This window comes from Temnothorax nylanderi, unplaced genomic scaffold (assembly GCF_030848795.1).
Source record: "Temnothorax nylanderi isolate EJ_2023f unplaced genomic scaffold, tnyl_v1.0 TNYL_tig0047_pilon, whole genome shotgun sequence".
Lineage (NCBI taxonomy): Eukaryota > Metazoa > Arthropoda > Insecta > Hymenoptera > Formicidae > Temnothorax > Temnothorax nylanderi.
The window spans coordinates 533616-552982 of NW_027249109.1; the positions used below are offsets into that span (position 1 = coordinate 533616).

General features: G+C 38.8%; 4 protein-coding genes across 10 annotated transcripts; 1 reads left to right on the forward strand and 3 right to left on the reverse strand.

Moving 5' to 3' along the window:
* The first annotated feature begins 371 nt into the window (after nt 1-371).
* On the forward strand, nt 372-5127 carry Mio (GATOR complex protein mio). The gene is made up of 15 exons (XM_071705680.1): nt 372-857; nt 937-1131; nt 1220-1480; nt 1553-1780; nt 2007-2159; nt 2248-2429; nt 2587-2720; nt 2787-2894; nt 2975-3338; nt 3420-3558; nt 3660-3798; nt 4058-4268; nt 4379-4593; nt 4758-4839; nt 4916-5127. The coding sequence occupies exons 1-14, from the start codon at nt 722-724 to the stop codon at nt 4837-4839; spliced, it is 2547 nt and encodes an 848-aa protein (XP_071561781.1). The 5' UTR covers nt 372-721; the 3' UTR covers nt 4916-5127.
* Nucleotides 4867-6383, reverse strand: LOC139772210 (uncharacterized). Its single transcript, XM_071705719.1, has 3 exons — nt 6155-6383; nt 5311-5497; nt 4867-5227 (listed from the first exon to the last, which is right to left on the reverse strand). The coding sequence occupies exons 1-3, from the start codon at nt 6233-6235 to the stop codon at nt 5148-5150; spliced, it is 348 nt and encodes a 115-aa protein (XP_071561820.1). The 5' UTR covers nt 6236-6383; the 3' UTR covers nt 4867-5147.
* An 89-nt stretch (nt 6384-6472) lies between these two features.
* On the reverse strand, nt 6473-9555 carry LOC139772200 (uncharacterized). The gene is made up of 3 exons (XM_071705708.1): nt 8487-9555; nt 7595-7901; nt 6473-7508 (listed from the first exon to the last, which is right to left on the reverse strand). The coding sequence occupies exons 2-3, from the start codon at nt 7898-7900 to the stop codon at nt 6720-6722; spliced, it is 1095 nt and encodes a 364-aa protein (XP_071561809.1). The 5' UTR covers nt 7901; nt 8487-9555; the 3' UTR covers nt 6473-6719.
* An 876-nt stretch (nt 9556-10431) lies between these two features.
* Nucleotides 10432-16860, reverse strand: Ube3a (ubiquitin protein ligase E3A). 7 transcript variants are annotated; one of them, XM_071705675.1, is made up of 12 exons: nt 16395-16860; nt 15082-15217; nt 14804-14984; nt 14338-14703; nt 13935-14245; nt 13600-13806; nt 13214-13513; nt 12935-13135; nt 12512-12789; nt 12213-12429; nt 11900-12135; nt 10432-11836 (listed from the first exon to the last, which is right to left on the reverse strand). In XM_071705675.1, exons 2-12 carry the CDS (start codon nt 15187-15189, stop codon nt 11716-11718), a joined length of 2526 nt encoding a protein of 841 aa, XP_071561776.1. In that variant the 5' UTR covers nt 15190-15217; nt 16395-16860; the 3' UTR covers nt 10432-11715. The 7 variants fall into 7 exon arrangements, with proteins under 7 accessions (XP_071561776.1, XP_071561775.1, XP_071561773.1 ...); XM_071705674.1 differs by having other exon boundaries at nt 16143-16860; XM_071705672.1 differs by having other exon boundaries at nt 16071-16860.
* Between the last annotated feature and the right edge of the window lie 2507 nt (nt 16861-19367).

Genomic DNA, 19367 nt, shown 5'->3' on the forward strand with positions numbered 1-19367 from the left:
GTGAAGCATACCCGCCGTTGGACGCCTTTAATTAATTTTTATTAGAATAGAGTTGTTTTCTAAATAATAAAAATTATATCGACACTTTATCCAAATGATTCTGGAGCGATTGGATTAAAAAAAAATATTTTTTAGACACTTTCTGCTAATTATACGCTTAATTGATTTAAAAGTTTTTTCCAAATATCTCCAAATGATTTCCAAACGATTCGATAAGATAATTTTCAATAATTTTTAATTTGTTTGCCAACTATACGTCGGTGCACCACTCAGTGTTTTACGAACGCGGTCGTTGTCTCGCGGTGACGCAGTTGTTTATCTATCTAGTTTATTGTATTGGGTAGTTGTTGCGCGGGGCGGCGATAGGCGAGGGGCCCGACGGGGGGTAGAGTTTGATTAAATTCCCGCGAGAGGAGATGAAGTCGGGAGGCATCTGGAGGTGTCTGGAGGCATCAGGGATGACAAACGTAAACATCCAAAGGGCATGTTCCACAAGGGACGGATTATCATAACAAACGTGGTCGAGGATAACGCGGACGTTTTCCTGGTATGCCGATAGGCTGGATGGATATTGCGCTACGGAATTGCAATCGCGATACGTGCCGTGCACGTTGAACGTAAACGTTTCGACGTCGGTGCCCGACGATGTCGGCGGGCGCGAAGTAACGCGATGTCCCGCGCAGCTTTGTGACAGACGCGTGATAACGAGGCAGAGGAAACGATGAGCCGCCCGAAATGGGACGTGCTGTGGTCCCCCTTTCACTCGGACCGATTCATCACGTGGGACAGCGACACGATGTTGAATCTCTACGAGATCAGTCCGCGTGATAATAGCGTACGGGAGAACGAGCAAACTTGTAAGTTTTGTTTCAAAGATATGCCAAGTTCACGCTTGGCTTGAAAAGGTGCTACATAACATGGCGTTCTTTCTAATAGATCTGCAGATTTCGGATCATTCGGTAGCGGAGCTGGTCTGCTCCATTACCATTAACAGCTACGCGAAATGCGTCGACATATGTCCGCAACTGGAGCCGGACATCGTTGCCAGTGGCCACGCGAATGGAAAGATAGTTCTGAGTACCTTCAGCGTGCCAGAGTTCGATTATCAGGGCCTGGTCGGCAGAGAATTTTGTAGAGATCATTTATATTACATTATCGAAGCAAGATTATATTCTCCAATGATATGTTGCTTAATCTCTGTATCTCGATAAAATTCCAGTTCCAAAGTACATGCGGTCGTGCAACGTCGTTGCCTGGAATCCTGTGGACACCCACCTGATCATGTCGGGCCTGGACAAACACAGCAAGGAGCACTCGGTGCTGCTCTGGGATGTGCACCATTGTCCGAAAGGCTCGGAGCGACCGATAGTAGAAGCCGGCATATCAGAAACTGTACATTCCGCCGCTTGGTTTAAACACGAGCCAAGATGTCTGGCTCTCGGTGTTAATAACAAGCAGTTGAAAGTTATCGATTTCAGAGGTATGCTCTTAAAAGCATACGATCTTTGCCAACGTACTATTCAATTATCGATAACTCTTGAAATTTTTTTAGATTCTGCAAAGGTGGTGAACGTTACTCCTACAAAAGCGATATATAACCTATCGGTAAACCCCCATAATAATTATCAGTTACTTTCGCACGTCGACAATCTGATAACAATCTGGGATACTCGGTGCTTCGAGAAACCGATCGTTACAATAATGCCGCAACGACAGGTTACAAAGGTGTTGTGGTGTCCCACTAGACGAAATCTAATTGGCACGTTACAAAAAGATTCAGGTATAATGCATATATGATTGTAAACTGTAATTACATTTATATATAGTTCTCTCGAAATTTGTGTGTGTGTGTGTGTGTGTGTGTGTGTGTGTGTGTGTGTGTGTGTGTGTGTGTGTGTGTGTGTGTGTGTGTGTGTGTGTGTGTGTGTGTGTTAGACATATTGAAACATAAGCTGGTGACAAGAAGAAAAATTAAAAGCGAAAATGTATTTATTTTTATTTTGCAGTCAGCCTGCATCTGTTTGATATTCAGTACTGCGGGGTAGAGGATACTGAGCCGGGTGTTTTGGAAAGAGTGGTTTTACCACCGTGGCATAGCCCCCTAAGTTTTTCATGGCATCCGACCGATGAGAATCGATTGTTGGCTATATCGCTGCTAGGTATTTGACGATATCTTATCTTAGAGTATAATCCGTTAGAGTGTAATGTCACTCAAAATTACTGAAGCGTTCTTATTCTATTTCACAGGTGTAACCGATTATACTGTATCCGAGAGAATAACGCTCAACTGGTCCGCTCGGTCGTGTCTCATGTGGAATTGCGCTTTCAAGTCGTTTAAATACATACACAGTGAAGATAGCGTTTATAAGGAATTAGATGATATCTCAGTTTTAACTAAGAGGCGTGCTATGTTCGAATATGGCTTGCTTGTAAGTGAATAGAACTAATGGAAACATTTCAATATTCCCTTTATTGACATTTATTTTGCCGTTGGCTTGTATCAGCTTCTTTTTCTTTATCCCTAGTTTTATTACCCTAATTATATTTACTTGCTATATAATTTGTATGTGCGTGCGTATGTTACAGCCGGAGTTGGCTCACAATGGCGATATAGCTGAAAATGAAACTCTAAAAAATGTATGGCAATGGTTGTACCTGAGTCGTTCTTTAGTAGAAGACGGCACTATACAGAGTCCCGATAATAAGCATCCTGGTGTGAGGTAAAATTACAAAGCTTTATAGTTGGAAGTATGTATGTAAACATAATGCTTTCAACTTGTACATAGGACAGTTTTGAAATTGGATCAGCAAAATCCGGTCAATGGTTTGAAAACTGAAGTGATCCATCGCCCGTGGACGGATATAGGTTCTGGTTATATGACAAAGGTTTACAGGTAATTGTTAATTGTTTGAGTGGATAAAAATATTGAGAAAATATGGTATTTGTGCGCATTTAATATAATTTCGATCGCAGATCGCCGGACAGAGAAAGGAGTCTTCTTCTGTGCGGTTTACGATTTGACAGAGAAACCAATACGACGTATGATAATGCGTATCTGGAGAAGCTCGAGAAGGAAGGCGCGTATGCGAAAGCAGCCGCGTTCGCGGTATTTAATCTCTGCTTAAGGCAGGCTATAGATATTTTAAACCGAGGTGCTAGCAAGAAGCAAACGACAATTCTAAATATGGTGGCTATGGCATTGTCAGGCTTCTCTGAAGAACGTACTACATTGTGGAGAGAATCATGCCAGAAATCTAAATCCCAGTTATCAGACCCTTATCTGAGAGCGACGTTCGGATTCTTGACTGCGGATAACGAGTCCTATGAAAGCGTACTTGTAAGTATGAATAAATATGCCGAGACGATTCGATATTTGATGAGATTGGATATCAGGTGCTTAACAAGCTCGACGTTGCAGAACGAAAATGGTATGGCTGTCGAAGATCGAGTAGCATTCGCTCTCATGTTCTTATCGGACAATAAGCTGCACGAGTACTTGAAAAAACTGACCCAGAAGGTAATTGAAGACGGAGATCTAGCGGGCTTCTTAGTTACAGGTTGTGATTCGAATATGTTTTGTATTCTTATAAATATATAAATGTTATAACTATGTGCTCGTTTATCATAACATATGCTTATTTATTGTCGCGCGAGTTAGGTGCGAGTATGGAAAGTATACAGTTATTGAGTAAATACTTGGAAATCACCTCGGATGTTCAAAGTTGTACTCTTATCGCTATCAGAGCTTTTCCGCCCAAGTTACTACAAGAGAATCAAGTTCAAGTATGGATCACAAGGTATTATAAGCTTCTCTCATAAATATCTTCTTGAAATGTAGTTTCCCGAAACGAGTTACACCATTCACATACCATTCCTTTACTTACAATCTTCAACTTTTCAACCAACATTTTTTACAAAAACGAGGCATTTCGGAATGAAGATCGGAATTAAACCCGCCAATTATAAGTCAATCACTCTCACATAGAGTCATGCATCAGCCTGTTTTTCATAAATATCGGATAATCAAGTTTTTTATTTTGTATGTCATTGTTGCAGTTACAGACACCTCTTGAACGCGTGGAAATTATGGTTTCAAAGAGCCAAATTTGACATCGCCATGAGGTCCTCGACGCCGCAGGAGAGACCGCCGCAACAGATACATGTATCTTGTCACTTCTGCGGCAAAAGCATATCAGCTTCCATGCAAGGGCTGAGCAGGACGAGGGTCCCATTCGGCAGATTAGGCAGTACTCCTAACAAATTAAAGGCACAGTTCTGCTCTTTAATTGGAATTTCGCATAATTTATATGTTTATCACATTTTAGGTTTTTTTTTATGGTAAATCTCTTTTCTCAATGTCCTTTTCGATCATTATAGATGACAGCATGCCCGAATTGTCGTAAACCTTTGCCTCGGTGCGCAATATGCTTGATGCACATAGGCACCGTCAGCGGATTACAAACAGCTCCCAGTCCCGGTGGCACCAGGAACGAGGAATGCAATACGAAACTTACGGAATTCAATAGCTGGTTCTCGTGGTGCCTAACATGTAAACACGGTGGACACAGCGAACATATAGCTCAGTGGTTTCGGTAAGGATACGAGATTGTATTTATGCCAGCTTGAATCGTAATGTTATATCGCAGATTAACAAAATATGAATATATCGGGATAGATTGATATTTTTTCGAAGAAAGATGCAAATGCGCAATATGTTATGATAAATCTGTTAATCTCCGTTCCCGATATATTTCAGACAACACACTGAATGCCCTGTAACGTCTTGCAATTGTCGCTGCTCGTCCTTGGATTACACGCGTAACGCAACTGTGACATAGGTATAATTATAGACAAAAATGTTCAAATATTCTTATACATATATATGTATTATTGAGGTAATATAATTTATTACAGTTCAATGGTTTCGCATGTTTTGTATACTATCTGATCCCGCCGGATTGACTTTATGTACAGACGAGGGAATGCATGTTTGAATGCTTTTCTTTTACATTGCAGCATTCCTTGTTACTTTTATGGTAGGGATAATATACCAGATCAGCTAATAGAATGTAAAAAGCGAAAAATGTAAGAGAAATGAAACATAGTAAACAATTTGTATATGCAAATTCCTTGGATCTTCGTCTTCTTAATCTCCGTAAAACCCTCCCTCTAACTCATTTCCCACTGCGCAGCGCATATTCATCATTGTGTTGTAGCCGTTTGTATCTACAGCAAATACCTTTGTTAAGGATGTTGTCAACACTTTTGCTAGCTAAACCAGACAGCGAGAGAGAGAACGTTTTACTCACCAAAGTCTTTACTCATGTCCGAAGGAAAGTATATAACTCTACTGCAGGACATGGTAGACTTGGACTTCACTGTACCGTGCACCTCTATGTAGTCTGACAAGTCGCTAGTGAGTGGCTCGAGAAAGGTGACGTTAACTCGAGCGTCATCCGTCGTTGTTATTTCTGCGCTCATACCATCCGAGCTTTTCTACGAATTGCCCCAAACGTGCGTTTTAAATTTAATCAATATGTAAAAAAAGATTTTATTAAGTACAATGTCATTTTATAAAGGAGGATTAAATAAGGATTAGATAAGATTATAGGCTACTATTTCCAACGTTTGTTAAACTCTAACCGACAGCTAACTTTTCAGAATAGCTTATAAAAGTTGGTGATTCTGAAAAGTTAACGATCGATTAGAGTTAACAGACGTTGGAAATAATGGCCCTAATTGAGTTTGAATTTAATTGATTTTCCGTCACTTTTTAAAAACAAAATAGTGGCGAGAGATTTATTCGAGTCTAACTTCCGGGCTAACTTCATTAGAATTAAAATATTACTTAATTAATAATTAATGTTTGTTACAATAAAATGCGATAAAAATAATCTTCGTTCTGGCGTAATATTAATAATACCGGCGATCACTGAAACTTATAAACTAACCTAACCTAAAATACTTTCATATCTCCGTGGAGCGAAAGACATTTGTGCTTTGATTAAACTGGATGAAGATCCAAGTGATATATTTAATTTCGTGAAAAAGATCAACAGAGTTTTATAAACTTTAGTATCTGCGCTAGATAATCCAAAGGTATGGTTGAAGGCGCCTTCGTTTCAAAAAGAAGTAACCTACAAAAAAACATACCTCCGTGATTCTGCCAAGTACGATCGCCTCTTGATTGACGCGTTGCCCTAATCGCTTGCCCAGAACACGTGTGTCTGACATTTTCCGATAAATCAACTGACGTATCCCTTGACAATTGATACTTCACGAGCGCCCAAACAGTTACTGCCAAATGCCAAACTCCGTAAACGGCGTAAAGCGTAAAACAGGAGCACGACGAACGAAGTAAACAAGGCGAAGTTTGGCGCCAAGCAACAGGTGTCAGATGATTAAGACGATAGCGGCGCGTGCGCGGATAATCTTGTGAGAGTTCTGCTCCTCGTAACAACACCTTTGACGTAAATCTCAAAAATTTATTAAACACACATATGCTTTACAATTGTCCTCTTAGCTTATAAAATTCGATTAAATGAGAAATTACCTTACAATCTCGTTAGAATCTCTCGTATAATAAATAGTTTAAAGAGCATATATAGCTATATAACATACATATAATAATATATATACATAGATAATGTATGTCATAAATAAATCTAATATTCATAAATTTTTATAATTCGTTAGCACATCCAGAAGCGCAAAATTCTCAAACATTCAGAAGTATCAAAATAGCTGCTATGAGATTATACATGGCACGAGATTCTGCTATAAATTTAGTTTCACCCATGCCAAATTGCGTGATACAAGGATTGGACGGCAAGCGTAAGCATATTATGTGGTCCTTCATTTTGTTGCGTACAGTGGTTTGTTGTATCTTGACTTTCAATGAACTTTCGATGTCACATCTGATTTGCCAAAGATCTGTTTGATCGGTGAATTTGTCCTGTATAATCCGCATTTTCTCTCTCAAGCTGTACTGAATCTTGCTGGAATAATTCTTCTCGAATAAATTGTGCAAATTATTGATTGCAAGAGGATTGGTTTTCTGATCGATTATCCCGTAGTTTGTTTTGGTATGTTCAAGATAGAGCAATTTTGCATTTTCTGTCAACTTCGCTATGGTTTCCTGGTTAGTCACGCAGTCTGATATTCCTGTACCCAATTTTCGTATATTATTCTCAAGCATTTCCTTTTCAAGGACCTCCTGTCCAAGCGCTTCCTTTCCAAGCATTTCCAGTCTGTTAGGCGTATTTGAATCAACTATATTCAGATTAACTATAATTGGATTAACTACTTTTGGATTCACATGCAGCAGCAACTTTCTGGCAGCTTGTTGCTTAGCAGTCTTCTTGCACTTTGCCATAGCCCTCTCCCGTAGTGACCCCACAGTAACTTCCATCGTGAACGTTTGGTCGAGAGAATGAAATGGTCCCTCCTCATAGACAAGCTTGTACAGAATGTCACTCGTCGGTATCTTTTGTTGCTGACAAAACTCCTGCGCAAAGAGCAAAGATTATAATTATATTATACTTTGACGACTGATCTTTGAACTATAACATTTTAGCAACTAATGAAACTTACTTGCAACAATCCAATGTAATTACGGTCAACGGTTGACTCTTCATTTGGCAGTGGAGCTTCATGCTCACTGCTTGTGTCGAGCAGTAAAAGCATGTTCTCCGCCGCATTATGCTTGGCTTCCTTTTTGGTTGTTCCTGTGCCACATGCTTTTAATTGTTGAGAAAGAGACACATTGCAAAACACATTACATGTAAATTGTATGGTAGTTCCGTCCAACCTTCTCTCCGTAAATTTGTAATCAGGGAGTTTACTAAATCCTTGTTTAATTGACATTTCTTGTAACGAATTAATTGTCGACTTAGCCATTCTATAATTGAGAAATACAGAAAATATTTTGTTTTAAAAAATATGTAAGAAAACAAGCACATATATATATATATACACCTTAGAGATAAAGAATCATATATATTTCTAGTGTTTGTTAAAATGGAGTTAATTTATTTTTTCCAATATACCAGGAGCTTATTGTCTAATAATGAAAGGTCTTATTGTTTATTATTTTACTAGTTCCTAAGATACAATGGCTAGTAAAAGTCGTATTAGAATGACTTTCACAAAGATAAACTTTTTAAATCCTGTTTTTTCTAAATTTATAATAGGAGATGTACAATTCTTTCCTTCTAAGGATATATATTACAGATATCTTACAAATATATATTATTATTATTATTATATGATTGATTGTATTTAACATCCATTTAATTAAATTTATTCAACATGATAATTTATAAACAAGAGAACTCCTACGAAATCTCAGAGAAATTTTGATCGCGACATTAAATAATACCACTTTTTTATTTCTCACAAAATGTAAAATGTTTTTTTTTTTTCTTACATTTCTTACATTTTTTCTTACATCTGCCTAGCGAATTTTTCTAGAATGTTCTCTTACCTTTGAAAGTACAATGTCGCAGGATCGTCTGACGCAATCTCTCCGATTACTCCAAGTTCAGAATTGACTCCAGTTCGGGCAAAATCGAAATGCTGACTGCGTCGTTGTTTCGTATTTTATGACCTCTTTTTTTTAACACGTTTATACGAGAGATCGTGACTGAAATCAAAGGTGGGATTTAACGGTACGCAAAACATTCCACGTAGCAGCGGGAACTTTCGTTGATCTCTGTCATGGTGGAAGAGCCGGGGAAAATTCTGTACCCGACATCTGTACCTCCTACACCGACGTTATCACAGTCATAGATAAGTCATCCAATGGTAGAACGATAGTCGGAAAGAGACGGAGAATTTGTCCTTAATGATGACTCGGTACTCTCTGATACAAAAGTAAATAAATTAACGTACGATTGTCTGCGATGTGCAACTTAGCTGAATAATTAATTCGGTTTTAACATTTTTTTTTTTTATTAAGCGGTATCCATAATTAATGTAGATAATCTAAGCCGATTTTTAGTACTTTTTGAATTAAAAAAAAACCTAAATTTGAGAAAGTTATAGCTTGCTAAAGTTTCTTTGATGACGGCAACTTCAAAAGATTTCGCAGCGAAGGTATGACGTCACAGCACATTTTCGTGTACTTATATTTTCTTCAATTTTGAAGATATTGCAAAAATTCAAAAAGTTTACAAAGAAAGTATGCCATGATCTATCAGAATATACTGTTAGGTAAAAGTAGGTTAAAACCGAATTTGAAAATAACTCGCTTCGGAGGTTTCCACTTCCAATTTAAAACTGTCTGGATCCAGCGCATCCACATTTGACATTCGTGCACCGTAATTCAAAGTTGCGCGTCGAAAAGTTGTCAAAATTGTCAGGAAAATGTATTTTTATAAGAGATAAGGAGACTTGGAGTTCCGGAGTTAGAGTATACGTAATCGATATCGTTTCAGCTTCAATTTTGCATGCCCGAATTGTTCGGAAACGCCATGGCCGAAAGCGAGAAAGTATCCTCCATTCGAATGGTATGTATGTACACTCCGGCGAACAGGCAGGCCGATTAGCGCTGATTGGTCGTCCCATTCGATTGACTCATACAGTGATTAAAAAAAAAATTAGAAGACTTTGAAAAATGAAGCTTCGGACAAAATTTTGGAAAAGAAAAAGTCGTCTCAGAATTAAATCAAGAGTTATGACATTTCAAACATTGTTATGACAGATAAACATTTGTTCTGAATCACCCTGTATAAACGGACACGAAGCCCATCTTCCAGCATCAATCCCATTTCAGATTTTAATTCATATTTTTTAACAATTTATTTATATATATTTGTTCATTTATGTATTTTGTATCTCTCGTATTTCTTATTTTCATTTATTTTCTTGACTGCGATGTTTCTTGTAATACCTATATTAAATAATAAAATAAATGAATAAATTTATTTATTTTCTTATTTACGTACCTTCTACTTTAAATTTCTCTTTACTATCTTTTTCATTCTTTACGATTCTGTTATTGTTTTATTGTTTTTGTAAGTTTTTTCCGCTGCTTGGATGACTGAAACATCAAAAACTTTAACTTATTTCAAATAAATCTTTATTTTCGGAGAAAGAAAAAAGTCTGCTGGGGCTTGGTCAGGGGAATAGGGGGAGAGGGATGGTGCAGCACATTAACTTACTTAGAAGCTAAATAAGATAGTAGACAGTGACACGCGAATAGAAGATAATTTCGGAAACTGATTTTTTAAAAACCTTTCAATCACTATACGAACATTCAAGTTGGCAGAGCCAAACTCAATGTGTGTATATATATATATATATATATATATGTTTAAAAAAAAACCAAATCTTTTTCGCAGAGAGTTGCTGAAAGAAAAGAATAGAGGAGATAATTGCACGACTTAACGCTCAACTTTCTGCAAAAGTAATAATGAGTAGGAGATATCTATTATTTCTTTCTGAGAGCTTTATTGTCACGTGAATAACAATAAAACGACTGACAATGTCTGGCAGCCGTTAAAGAGCTGCCTATTATAAACGTTTATACAAATTGAATTTCTATTCGTTACTACTTGATCACCATTGTGACGCGAGATACATGAGAAAAATGTTAGAAATTGAAAGAAAAGTACATACAAAAGCGCCACTATCTCACGCCTCACTTTACAAAAAAAAAAGTCCGTTCAGAGTGACATTAGCTCAGTGTGTTTCGTATAAGGGTTGTTTTCGGCTTTGCAGCATCAGATGCGTTTAGGAAGCTAAACAGTGTGTCCAAACGAAATGACAATTTTGTACAATAAGAGCCTCTCTCTTATTTTTTTTAAAACCTTGTACGGTATATTAAATTAAAATTCGCAAATCAATAAAAGAAAAATGAACATTTTTTTATACCAATGTTAATTTCACTCTTATTGATCATTTACCTAGTTAAATATTATCAAAGTTAAATTTTGTTATATAAATCACATTGCTACAAATACTACATTCAATTAAGTATTTTATAAATAAAATAAAATTCCAATTATCAGATTAAAATTTCGTCTGTATTATATAAATACATAAATTGAATTAGAAGTTGTGATAACTTATACTATAACAAATTTCTTTGATAGAAAAAGTTATATAAATCATTATCATTTAATTCACTTTGTTGGTAATGAGAAAATAATTTATAAATAAAATAACATCTCGAAGTAAAATCATATAATGATTGTAACTATCGAGTTCCCGAAACGCATCCTGTTTATGTTGACTATGTATCGCTAAAGTTACATATTTATTTCTATAATGCAGTCCCGTTCGGTTTTTACACTCATTGCAGTCGTGCGTTTCGAAATGTCTCTTGCACTTCTTCCCTCAATCGTTTCGGAATGGCCAACGAAATCGGTCTTCGTTACCTATATTTTAGTAGAAAAAGTACACAGTATGGTACAAGCGATTCTTGCAGCGTAGTGCAAGTTTCAAAGCATTTTTCAAGAACATCTGTTTTTGTACAAAGGATTCGATCTTTGATTCGTTGGAATTTTTAGAACGTTAGGAGCCTTTTGATGATCCATATTGCACAAGCAACGTTTCCATATTCAAGCGCACTGGCACGGTTTTGGATTATTACGACAAATACCTCCGAATAATATAACTACGAATAAAATGACAAAAGTAATTGAGTCTTATCGTGTACTTCGAATTCTCATTCGAAAGACGGTGGAAGAAAGAGGAGCGACGGAGCATGCTCATAACATGCCAAAACCTTTCGAATAATTGATTGCTTTCAATAAGCGATCTTGCAGTTTTTCTATTGTACTGTAATCTGGCAACAATAACACATTGAAGCATGTGTGTGCTATTGGTAATCTGAAAATATACGATAATGATGAGCAATTCGTGTAAATATAATCAGTGTAATGCAAACATTACCTATCAGAATCGGGGCCGTGTCTGGCAATGACCATCTTGAGTCTCGAAAGACCGCCGACTGGTACTCGATCGCTACCCGTGGTAAATTGAAGTAGCCTTCGTTGACTTTCCGGTGGTAAGGAGTGCGCTACGCGCCAAAAGTTACGTACCGCTTCGCTGTCCACAGTGTAACCGCCTTCGTACTCCGTAGCTGCCTCCAGCTCGGCAAAATCAAATATTTTGCTTCCGCAAACGAGCTACGCGCATGTCAAATAATTTTATTAGAATAATCGTTCGATACAACGTATCCTTTACGCTCTATCAACGATTGTACCTGTTCAATCTCTTCAGGTCTGAAGAGCAACGCGAGCGGGCTCTCATCCGTAACCATTTGGAAGCCACGTCTGAAGGCATTGAATTGTCTCTCCACGGATTTGTTAAGCAGGAAATCCGCATAGAGATCGGCAAATTCTTTTTTGTTTTCCTGTGTGACATAGAGCTCATCGCCGTTCTCCTTGAGCTCGTGGAACGATAACGATCCAAATACGTCCCTATTGAAAAGATGCAATAGAGAGAATACATGAGAGAATACAATAAGATTTTTTGTGCGCGATTGGCTTATCGTAGACATACCTGTAACCAACTCGGAAAGTTTGCATAAATATCTCCGGCATGTCATCTCCCGTATACTCCATTAATTCTTTCATCGTTCGATATAATGTCGGACTCCAATCTTCCAAATCCGGGAAGCCGCCTTTCCTGCCTAGCAATTTTCTATAAACCACCATTGGAAAACGTACATCCAAAATTACATTGTTATAAATCGCTAAACCGATAACAATGCCTATTAATGTGAACTGTGCGTCACTTTCAAACGATGTCGGATTGAACCATGTCATTTGCGTATCTTCCTGAAATAAAACAGTGACTATGTTTTATAGAACTAAATCACAAACATACATAAAAAGCGTATTAAACACGCTAAAGCAGAAAAAACGAAATAAGGTCAGAAATGAAAAAAGTTATGTAAGCTTACTTTGTCGTGCAAATTCTCACCTGAGTGGTAAACATGCCAAAATCAGGATTAAATATCTCCTCGACAACTAGTTGAAAGAATTCTTTAGATACGCCGCCTTCGTCGACACCTTGCTCTCCCTCGAATTCGACAACCAATTGCTTTTTTAAATCAGACGGATTTTCCATTGCCACCATTTCCAATTCCACCAGTGCGTCGTCTATCAAATGATCTCTTCGCACCTGTTTCAACGAGAAATAATGAAATTTACTAATCTTCCAAAGCTAATTATCTTCACCTTCGTCTTTGAGCCAACAAACCTTCAATCTGAGATATGGATTAGTAGGTTGGCCGACAACGGTTTGCAAAAAGCTCATACGTCGTTCGCTATACATTCTGATACGATTATCATAATACAAGCCCAAAGTTTTAGTGGCCGGCGTAAGTATGAAAGCATAATTCATGAAACTAAATTTCATTGGCTCTTCGCTCTTGTAATAAGCGAAATCTTTGTCCATCTCTATGGCATCGCTAAGTGGCTCGTTGTAAAAATCAGTAAATGGTATGAAAGGTTTACGTGCATCCAACGCGGTAATTCCTAATTCCGTCGCTAATGGGTCCTGAAATGTATATTGCTTTTATTTATCATAAGAAAAATAACGTAATAGGTTAATCACAGGTTGAAGACAATCGACGGAGACGATACCTGAGGGATCTGGCCCGATATTGCTGATCGTGAAGTAGTTTTGTCGCTACTAGCCGATTCACCCTCGTCGCCTAATATCAGCTCAGGAGGATCTAATTCACCAGCCAACATACTCGCATAATACAGAATTTTCATAACTTTCGTAGGTGCGGTAATAGTGTCTGCATCTTGGACGCAATAATCACGTGTGAAGGATCCTCCGATTACCTGTAATGTGATACCAAATGTGATTAGATTAATCTGTGTGATCAGAAAATAAATAATAATAAAAACAAGTCATTTTGAGATCTATGCAGGTGAAACAAAAGCTATCGACCAAAGTTGAGAGAATGTACCTTGACAGTTATGAGTTCTTGAAGCGCTTGCAGAAGGCTTGGAAGCCGCGACTTGCAATGTTTGGCCCATACGCGTGCTAGCTTGGCTTGAGCCAATACCGGGACACAGCTCAACGCTTTACACAACATATGGAGAGCCAATTCCAAGTATTCGCTATTTCCGAGCATCGGAATTTCAAAAACAATGAGAAATACATTTAACAAACTATCCATACTGTCCCAGCGTACCATACGAAACACTCTCAGATTTAGTTCTATATCATCCGCCAAAGTGACTAGTGCATTGACCAGAGCTGACTCGAACACCTCGCCTAATCAAGTGGAAAGAAATATGTATTTAATTTAGTCAGCAAAAAGAGTATCGATGTTAAAGCAGCATTGAGAACAAAATATTTTTTCATACCTGGCAAAGACCAAAGTGCTTCAAAAGCTCGACGGACCGATGGTAAATCGACACTAGTATCGTCATTATTAGGAACTGTAGGTGACGGATCACTGCTATCCTCTTCCTTATCTTCCCCTTGGAGAGATCGTACCGCTTCCTTATTCAAATCTGCAGGTGGCCTTAACAGAGTGTCTGGTGCTCGTTCGAGAAGTGCCGTCAGTGGGGAATTACTTTTCTCAGTTTTTTGAAAACTGAGACTCAACGCTTTTCCGCAAGAAAACACTTCTCCCAAAGTACGAATTAACAAAGAATATGAATCTTCCGCTTTACATTTTTCTATAATATCCAGAAGTTTAGCTTCCGTAAGATATGACTCTTGTTTTCCTAATGAGAAACGAGAATGTGTTATTTTGCGATCCAATGAATAATCAGACATTTACATTCTCGCATAAGCCGATATAATAATCAGATGTTTTGCTTCTACCTTCATCGGAGCTCGTAGAATTAACGCTTTTTACAGGTAGACTCTTAGCTAACGACGTTTGTCCAGGCTCTATGGTAGTCCGAGCGACTTTACTGGGTTGTGTACCATCGCAAAGTCTCGCTTCTTGCGAGAATAATTGTATCGCTTGAGCAGCCGCTTGATTTGGAGTAAGATTAGTTACCTATCAGAGAACCAAACAAAGTTTTACATGACTAAAACGTTATTCAAATCCCTCCCGTAGCTTGCCACAGACAAACAAATGAATCTTAAAGTCATACCTTGCCACTGGAGGCACAATGCTGATTGTCACAATGAGGATTCCCACATCCGTCCGTGAGTTGGTAAAAGTAACGTTCAATGAGCTTCTTCGCAGCTGCGCGCTTCATGTCGCTGCAAGGGCTCTCCGCTCCTACCCTACAAAAATGACAAGTACAACATAAAATATATGTAAACTGGATTCTTGATACGTTCTACCGCACGATTGGAAATATTTTATTTATAAAATTCGTCCACACAGCTGCCTAAATGCTAGGTATGTTCAACTCTTCTTAAAGAACGTTCAGTCATTCTTAAATGTCTATATAAAAGTGACTAGTCATCTCAATAAGCTTTGTAATAAGCTATAGCTTGAGACTCGAAGAACAAAGATCGCTCGAATAATTTCGGTCCCCGCGAACGTAAATCGTAAAAAAAAAAAAAACCTCGCCGATTCGTCGCGAGGATTATATATCGTTGAATCGGTGTCGTTGCACCAAAACAAAAGCGCTAATAATAGACAGCCTCGCGATCTCGCGATCTCGCGTGACGAAGGTAAAGTACTACATCGCTGTAAACAAATCTTCCGTACGGCCGAGTGAGAATGAGGCGAGAGTGGAGAGGCGGAGAGGGAGAAGGAGAGACAGAGAGAGAGAGAAAGAGAGGGAAAGACGGAAAGCAAAACCTACTCCGCGCACAATTTTTCCCAAGATTGTCTCGATTCACCGATCGTGTCGCGACTTTAAATCCGCGCGTACTTCCTCAATGAATCGCGATTCTCCGAACCGAGCGTCCGTCACGAGCGTCACGAGCGTCACTCGAACTGTCGGGGGTTTGTCGGAGCAGATCGCTCAGATTCGCTGTCAAACGCGCGACAATGTTATCCGGGTTATCCCGCCTCCTCCCTCCACCCCCGCGAAGAAGAGCGAGCGTTTGTTTCTTTCTTTCTCGTTTCTTTTCTCCCTTTTCTTTTACGGGCGACGCTAAAGGACGCAACCAACTCTCGTGACACCTGGAAACGTGATCTTCTCCAGGGTCCCCCTGACTCTTGGCGCTCATAGACCGTAAATCGTCGGAATTTTGCCTGTTTCGCTCGGGGACGGGAAGCTGAGCTCGTCGCCGTCGCCGCCGCCGTCGCGCGCAGCAATTGTCCGCCGTCGTCTACGCGACACACCGCCGGGACGGGTACCCCGCGCTGTGCTCGCCACTCGGCACCGTCAACGTCCGGATCGTCCGGATTACCGCGGAGCGAACGTCGCACGGCGCTCGCTCGCTCGCTCGCTCGCCGTGTCCTTTAAACGTCGCGTGGTCGGCGAACGATCGGGTAGACGGGTACCTCAGCCTCAGGGCTCCTCAACGCGGAGGGACACTTTTCGATACGTCAGAGTCAGAGACTCCGCAGGGGCGCAGGGTAGGGAAGGCCGAAGGGGTGAGAGGGGACGGGGAGACAGACGGACAGACAGAGACAGACGGAGTTCAAAGGCGATGGAAAAACAGGCGATAGAAAAATAGGGAAGTGAAAATGGGAGAACGAAGCGCAGAACAGAGAGGACAGATAAATGGAACCACGGGAGAAAAAGAGAGAGATTCGAGGTGATTCTCAAAGAGGGATGATCTTTGCGCGGGGGAGAATCCGGGGGTCTTGGAGGTTAGGGAGATGGACGGCTAAGCGAATCCGCCCCGATTTATACGCGACGGGGATTCGAGTCGACTCCGATCGGCTCGCGGGAATCAGAGTTCGCTCGGAGAAAAAAAGAGCCACCGCTGTCTCTTTTGCTTTCTGTGCCTACTGACGTCTACCGTTTGCGATCAGCACCAACGGGGCCACGAGTTATCGCGCGGTAGCGCACGACTTTCGATTAATCGCGAATTCGCGATCGCCGGGCGACAGATCGACTTCTCGGTTTGTCGCGCGATTCAAATTTTGCGCGACGCGCACGTATTATTTCTTAATTATTATATGTATATAATTTATATGGGTGCATTTTATTATTATACACATTTATATGATTATTATAAATTATGTTATTTCTATTTATCTGTTCTATTATATCTATTTCATTAGTTTTATTGCTATATATTTTTAGGATTTCTGCGGCGCGACGATTAAGACGGAGCACCATATTGAACTGCGAACAGACGGTCGCTTTCTTTTTAAATAATCGTATTAATGGTGTCGATATCTTGAATTATTTCTTTGAGTAATCGTGCGTATACTTGTTTCATTTTTAATACGTAAAGATGCAGTTAAAATGTTATACAACGTATTTGTTTATATATAGAAATAAGAACTTCTATTTCGAGACCTGAGTTCCATTTCTCATGTCGTATAAGATAAATGATATTTCAAATATACAATGTCTCTTCTCATTTTTTCTCCTGCTAATTAGTAACAAAATAGACATAATACCTGATTAAGTATGTATATATGCGATCAAGTATTTTCAGAGATTATTTTGTTTATATTTAGCTTTTACAGAACAAATTTATTCAAAGATTAAGTCTTATAAAAAATTAAGTAATTTGTTCTGTGGCAAAAAGGAATAAAATGCATTACTCATTACTTTAATGATATTTTTAACTGTTTTTAATAGTCTGCGTTTTTCAAAGTCTACATCGCGACAATTATATCGCGATCGTTATAATCATGATATTCAATAATTACAAACGATAAAGTCACGATAATTGCAAACAATTAAATCCTATTACTGGATTATTATAGGGGAGACCGGGGCTAAGCCGACACTATTTTTTCAAAGGCAATTTTTAATATTTAATTAAAATTTTTAGGCAAATTCAATGGTACATATTTAAAGAGTGTTTCTTCAGGTACAAAATTGATTCAGGAAGTTTTGCTGTACGTCGCTTTGTTTTGCCGCCAGGAAAAGAAAAGTGACGCGAAGACAAATTTTCGAATTGAAAAATGCCGGGGCAAACTCGACACCCCGCCGGGGCAAACTCAACACTTTGTCTGATCGACACAATTTGATCTGGAACTTATTTTTTACTGTCTGAAAATGAAAATACATTGTTTATTGTGTATTTAAAAAGTACAAAAATTCGGAATAAAGTAGCTAGAACAATCATTTGAAATAATGAGAACAAAAATTGTTGAACTTTCAATTATCTTCATCTAAACTCATGTCTGAAAAACAATTAATGCAGGTAAACTCGCGATCGGACGTGCGCATACATTTGTCATGAGCCATACGGCTGCATGACAAGCATCGTTTGTTACTGGGAGCCGACGAAACGGCGTGGTGTTGACTTTGCCCCGGACGTCGTTTTTCACTTTTGTCACTTCAAAAACATGAAAATTTTGAAAATATGCAAAAACGATTATCGGATTCATATAGAGCATCAAATTTCCCATCAAAATCACTTACCGGTAGATTCGCAAGAGTAAAGCTCGATGAAAGAGTAGACATTTTCAAGAGATCAGAAAAATTACTTTTTACTATCAAAAACGCTTATGTCGCGTTAAAAATTACACTATAACTAGGAATGTTACCAAATTCCGTTGATAATACTGGCACATAAAGACGCATTTACAGTAAGAAAGGCAAGTTTCTACGATAGATTTAAATTGGCAAAAAGCCTAGTGTCAAGTTTGCCCCGTTGTCGGCTTAGCCCCGGTCTCCCCTACTAACAATTAACAAATTATTTATTTTCTATATTCATGTTTCACTTATCATTTTTTTTTTCGTTTGGAAATATATATTACTCGTACAATGTGCATACGCGACTCGCACGAGTAGTCACATTGTTTCATTAGGATTAGATCGGCGTCGTCGCCATCAATCCATCGATCCGTGGAGACGCTTAAACGTTTCCCATCGCGCTTGAAATCTTCGCAAAAAGATACGCTCGGGAAAAGGACTGCCAGGTCGCCTTTGTTTAAAGTTTAAACCGAGTATCAAACCGACGCGACGGAACGAAATTTTCTACGCGCTTTGATGTGAAAGTAACGCGTGAATAGAGACGAATTGCGAGAGTATCAATTTGCACAGAATTACAAGGAAGATTTAATTCCGCATTGTTCAAGAGAACGGCGGTTTCTAATTGATGATAATGCCGGTGACAATTACTCATCGGAAATCAATTCGCGTCGACAACTTTTTCTGCGAGAAATCAAAGTGAACTGTGTACACTATGTACAAATAGCGTTGATATGCAAGATGGATTAATGAAAAGCGAATTGCTGTTTCTTTTTGCCCCAATATTCCGGAGTTGCGAAAAATTCATTCAAATCGACAATTAGCAATTAACTTTTTAATTGATGATTGACGATCAATTTTATTTAATCGTG

What these genes read in the sequence shown, in the direction of transcription:
- Mio (XM_071705680.1), top strand. Translation starts at nt 722, where the DNA reads ATGAGCCGCCCGAAATGGGACGTGCTGTGGTCCCCCTTTCACTCGGAC. An exon ending in AATAAGCATCCTGGTGTGAG is followed by an intron (nt 2,721 to 2,786) that starts GTAAAATTACAA and finishes ACTTGTACATAG; the next exon opens with GACAGTTTTGAAATTGGATC. An exon ending in TATATGACAAAGGTTTACAG is followed by an intron (nt 2,895 to 2,974) that starts GTAATTGTTAAT and finishes TTTCGATCGCAG; the next exon opens with ATCGCCGGACAGAGAAAGGA.
- LOC139772210 (XM_071705719.1), bottom strand. Translation starts at nt 6,235, where the DNA reads ATGTCAGACACACGTGTTCTGGGCAAGCGATTAGGGCAACGCGTCAAT. An exon ending in TACTTGGCAGAATCACGGAG is followed by an intron (nt 5,498 to 6,154) that starts GTATGTTTTTTT and finishes GGCAATTCGTAG; the next exon opens with AAAAGCTCGGATGGTATGAG. An exon ending in GGACATGAGTAAAGACTTTG is followed by an intron (nt 5,228 to 5,310) that starts GTGAGTAAAACG and finishes TATTTGCTGTAG; the next exon opens with ATACAAACGGCTACAACACA.
- LOC139772200 (XM_071705708.1), bottom strand. Translation starts at nt 7,900, where the DNA reads ATGGCTAAGTCGACAATTAATTCGTTACAAGAAATGTCAATTAAACAA. An exon ending in ATTACATTGGATTGTTGCAA is followed by an intron (nt 7,509 to 7,594) that starts GTAAGTTTCATT and finishes CTCTTTGCGCAG; the next exon opens with GAGTTTTGTCAGCAACAAAA.
- Ube3a (XM_071705672.1), bottom strand. Translation starts at nt 16,117, where the DNA reads ATGAGCGCCAAGAGTCAGGGGGACCCTGGAGAAGATCACGTTTCCAG. An exon ending in ATTGTGCCTCCAGTGGCAAG is followed by an intron (nt 14,985 to 15,081) that starts GTATGACTTTAA and finishes GTTCTCTGATAG; the next exon opens with GTAACTAATCTTACTCCAAA. An exon ending in AGCACTTTGGTCTTTGCCAG is followed by an intron (nt 14,246 to 14,337) that starts GTATGAAAAAAT and finishes CCACTTGATTAG; the next exon opens with GCGAGGTGTTCGAGTCAGCT.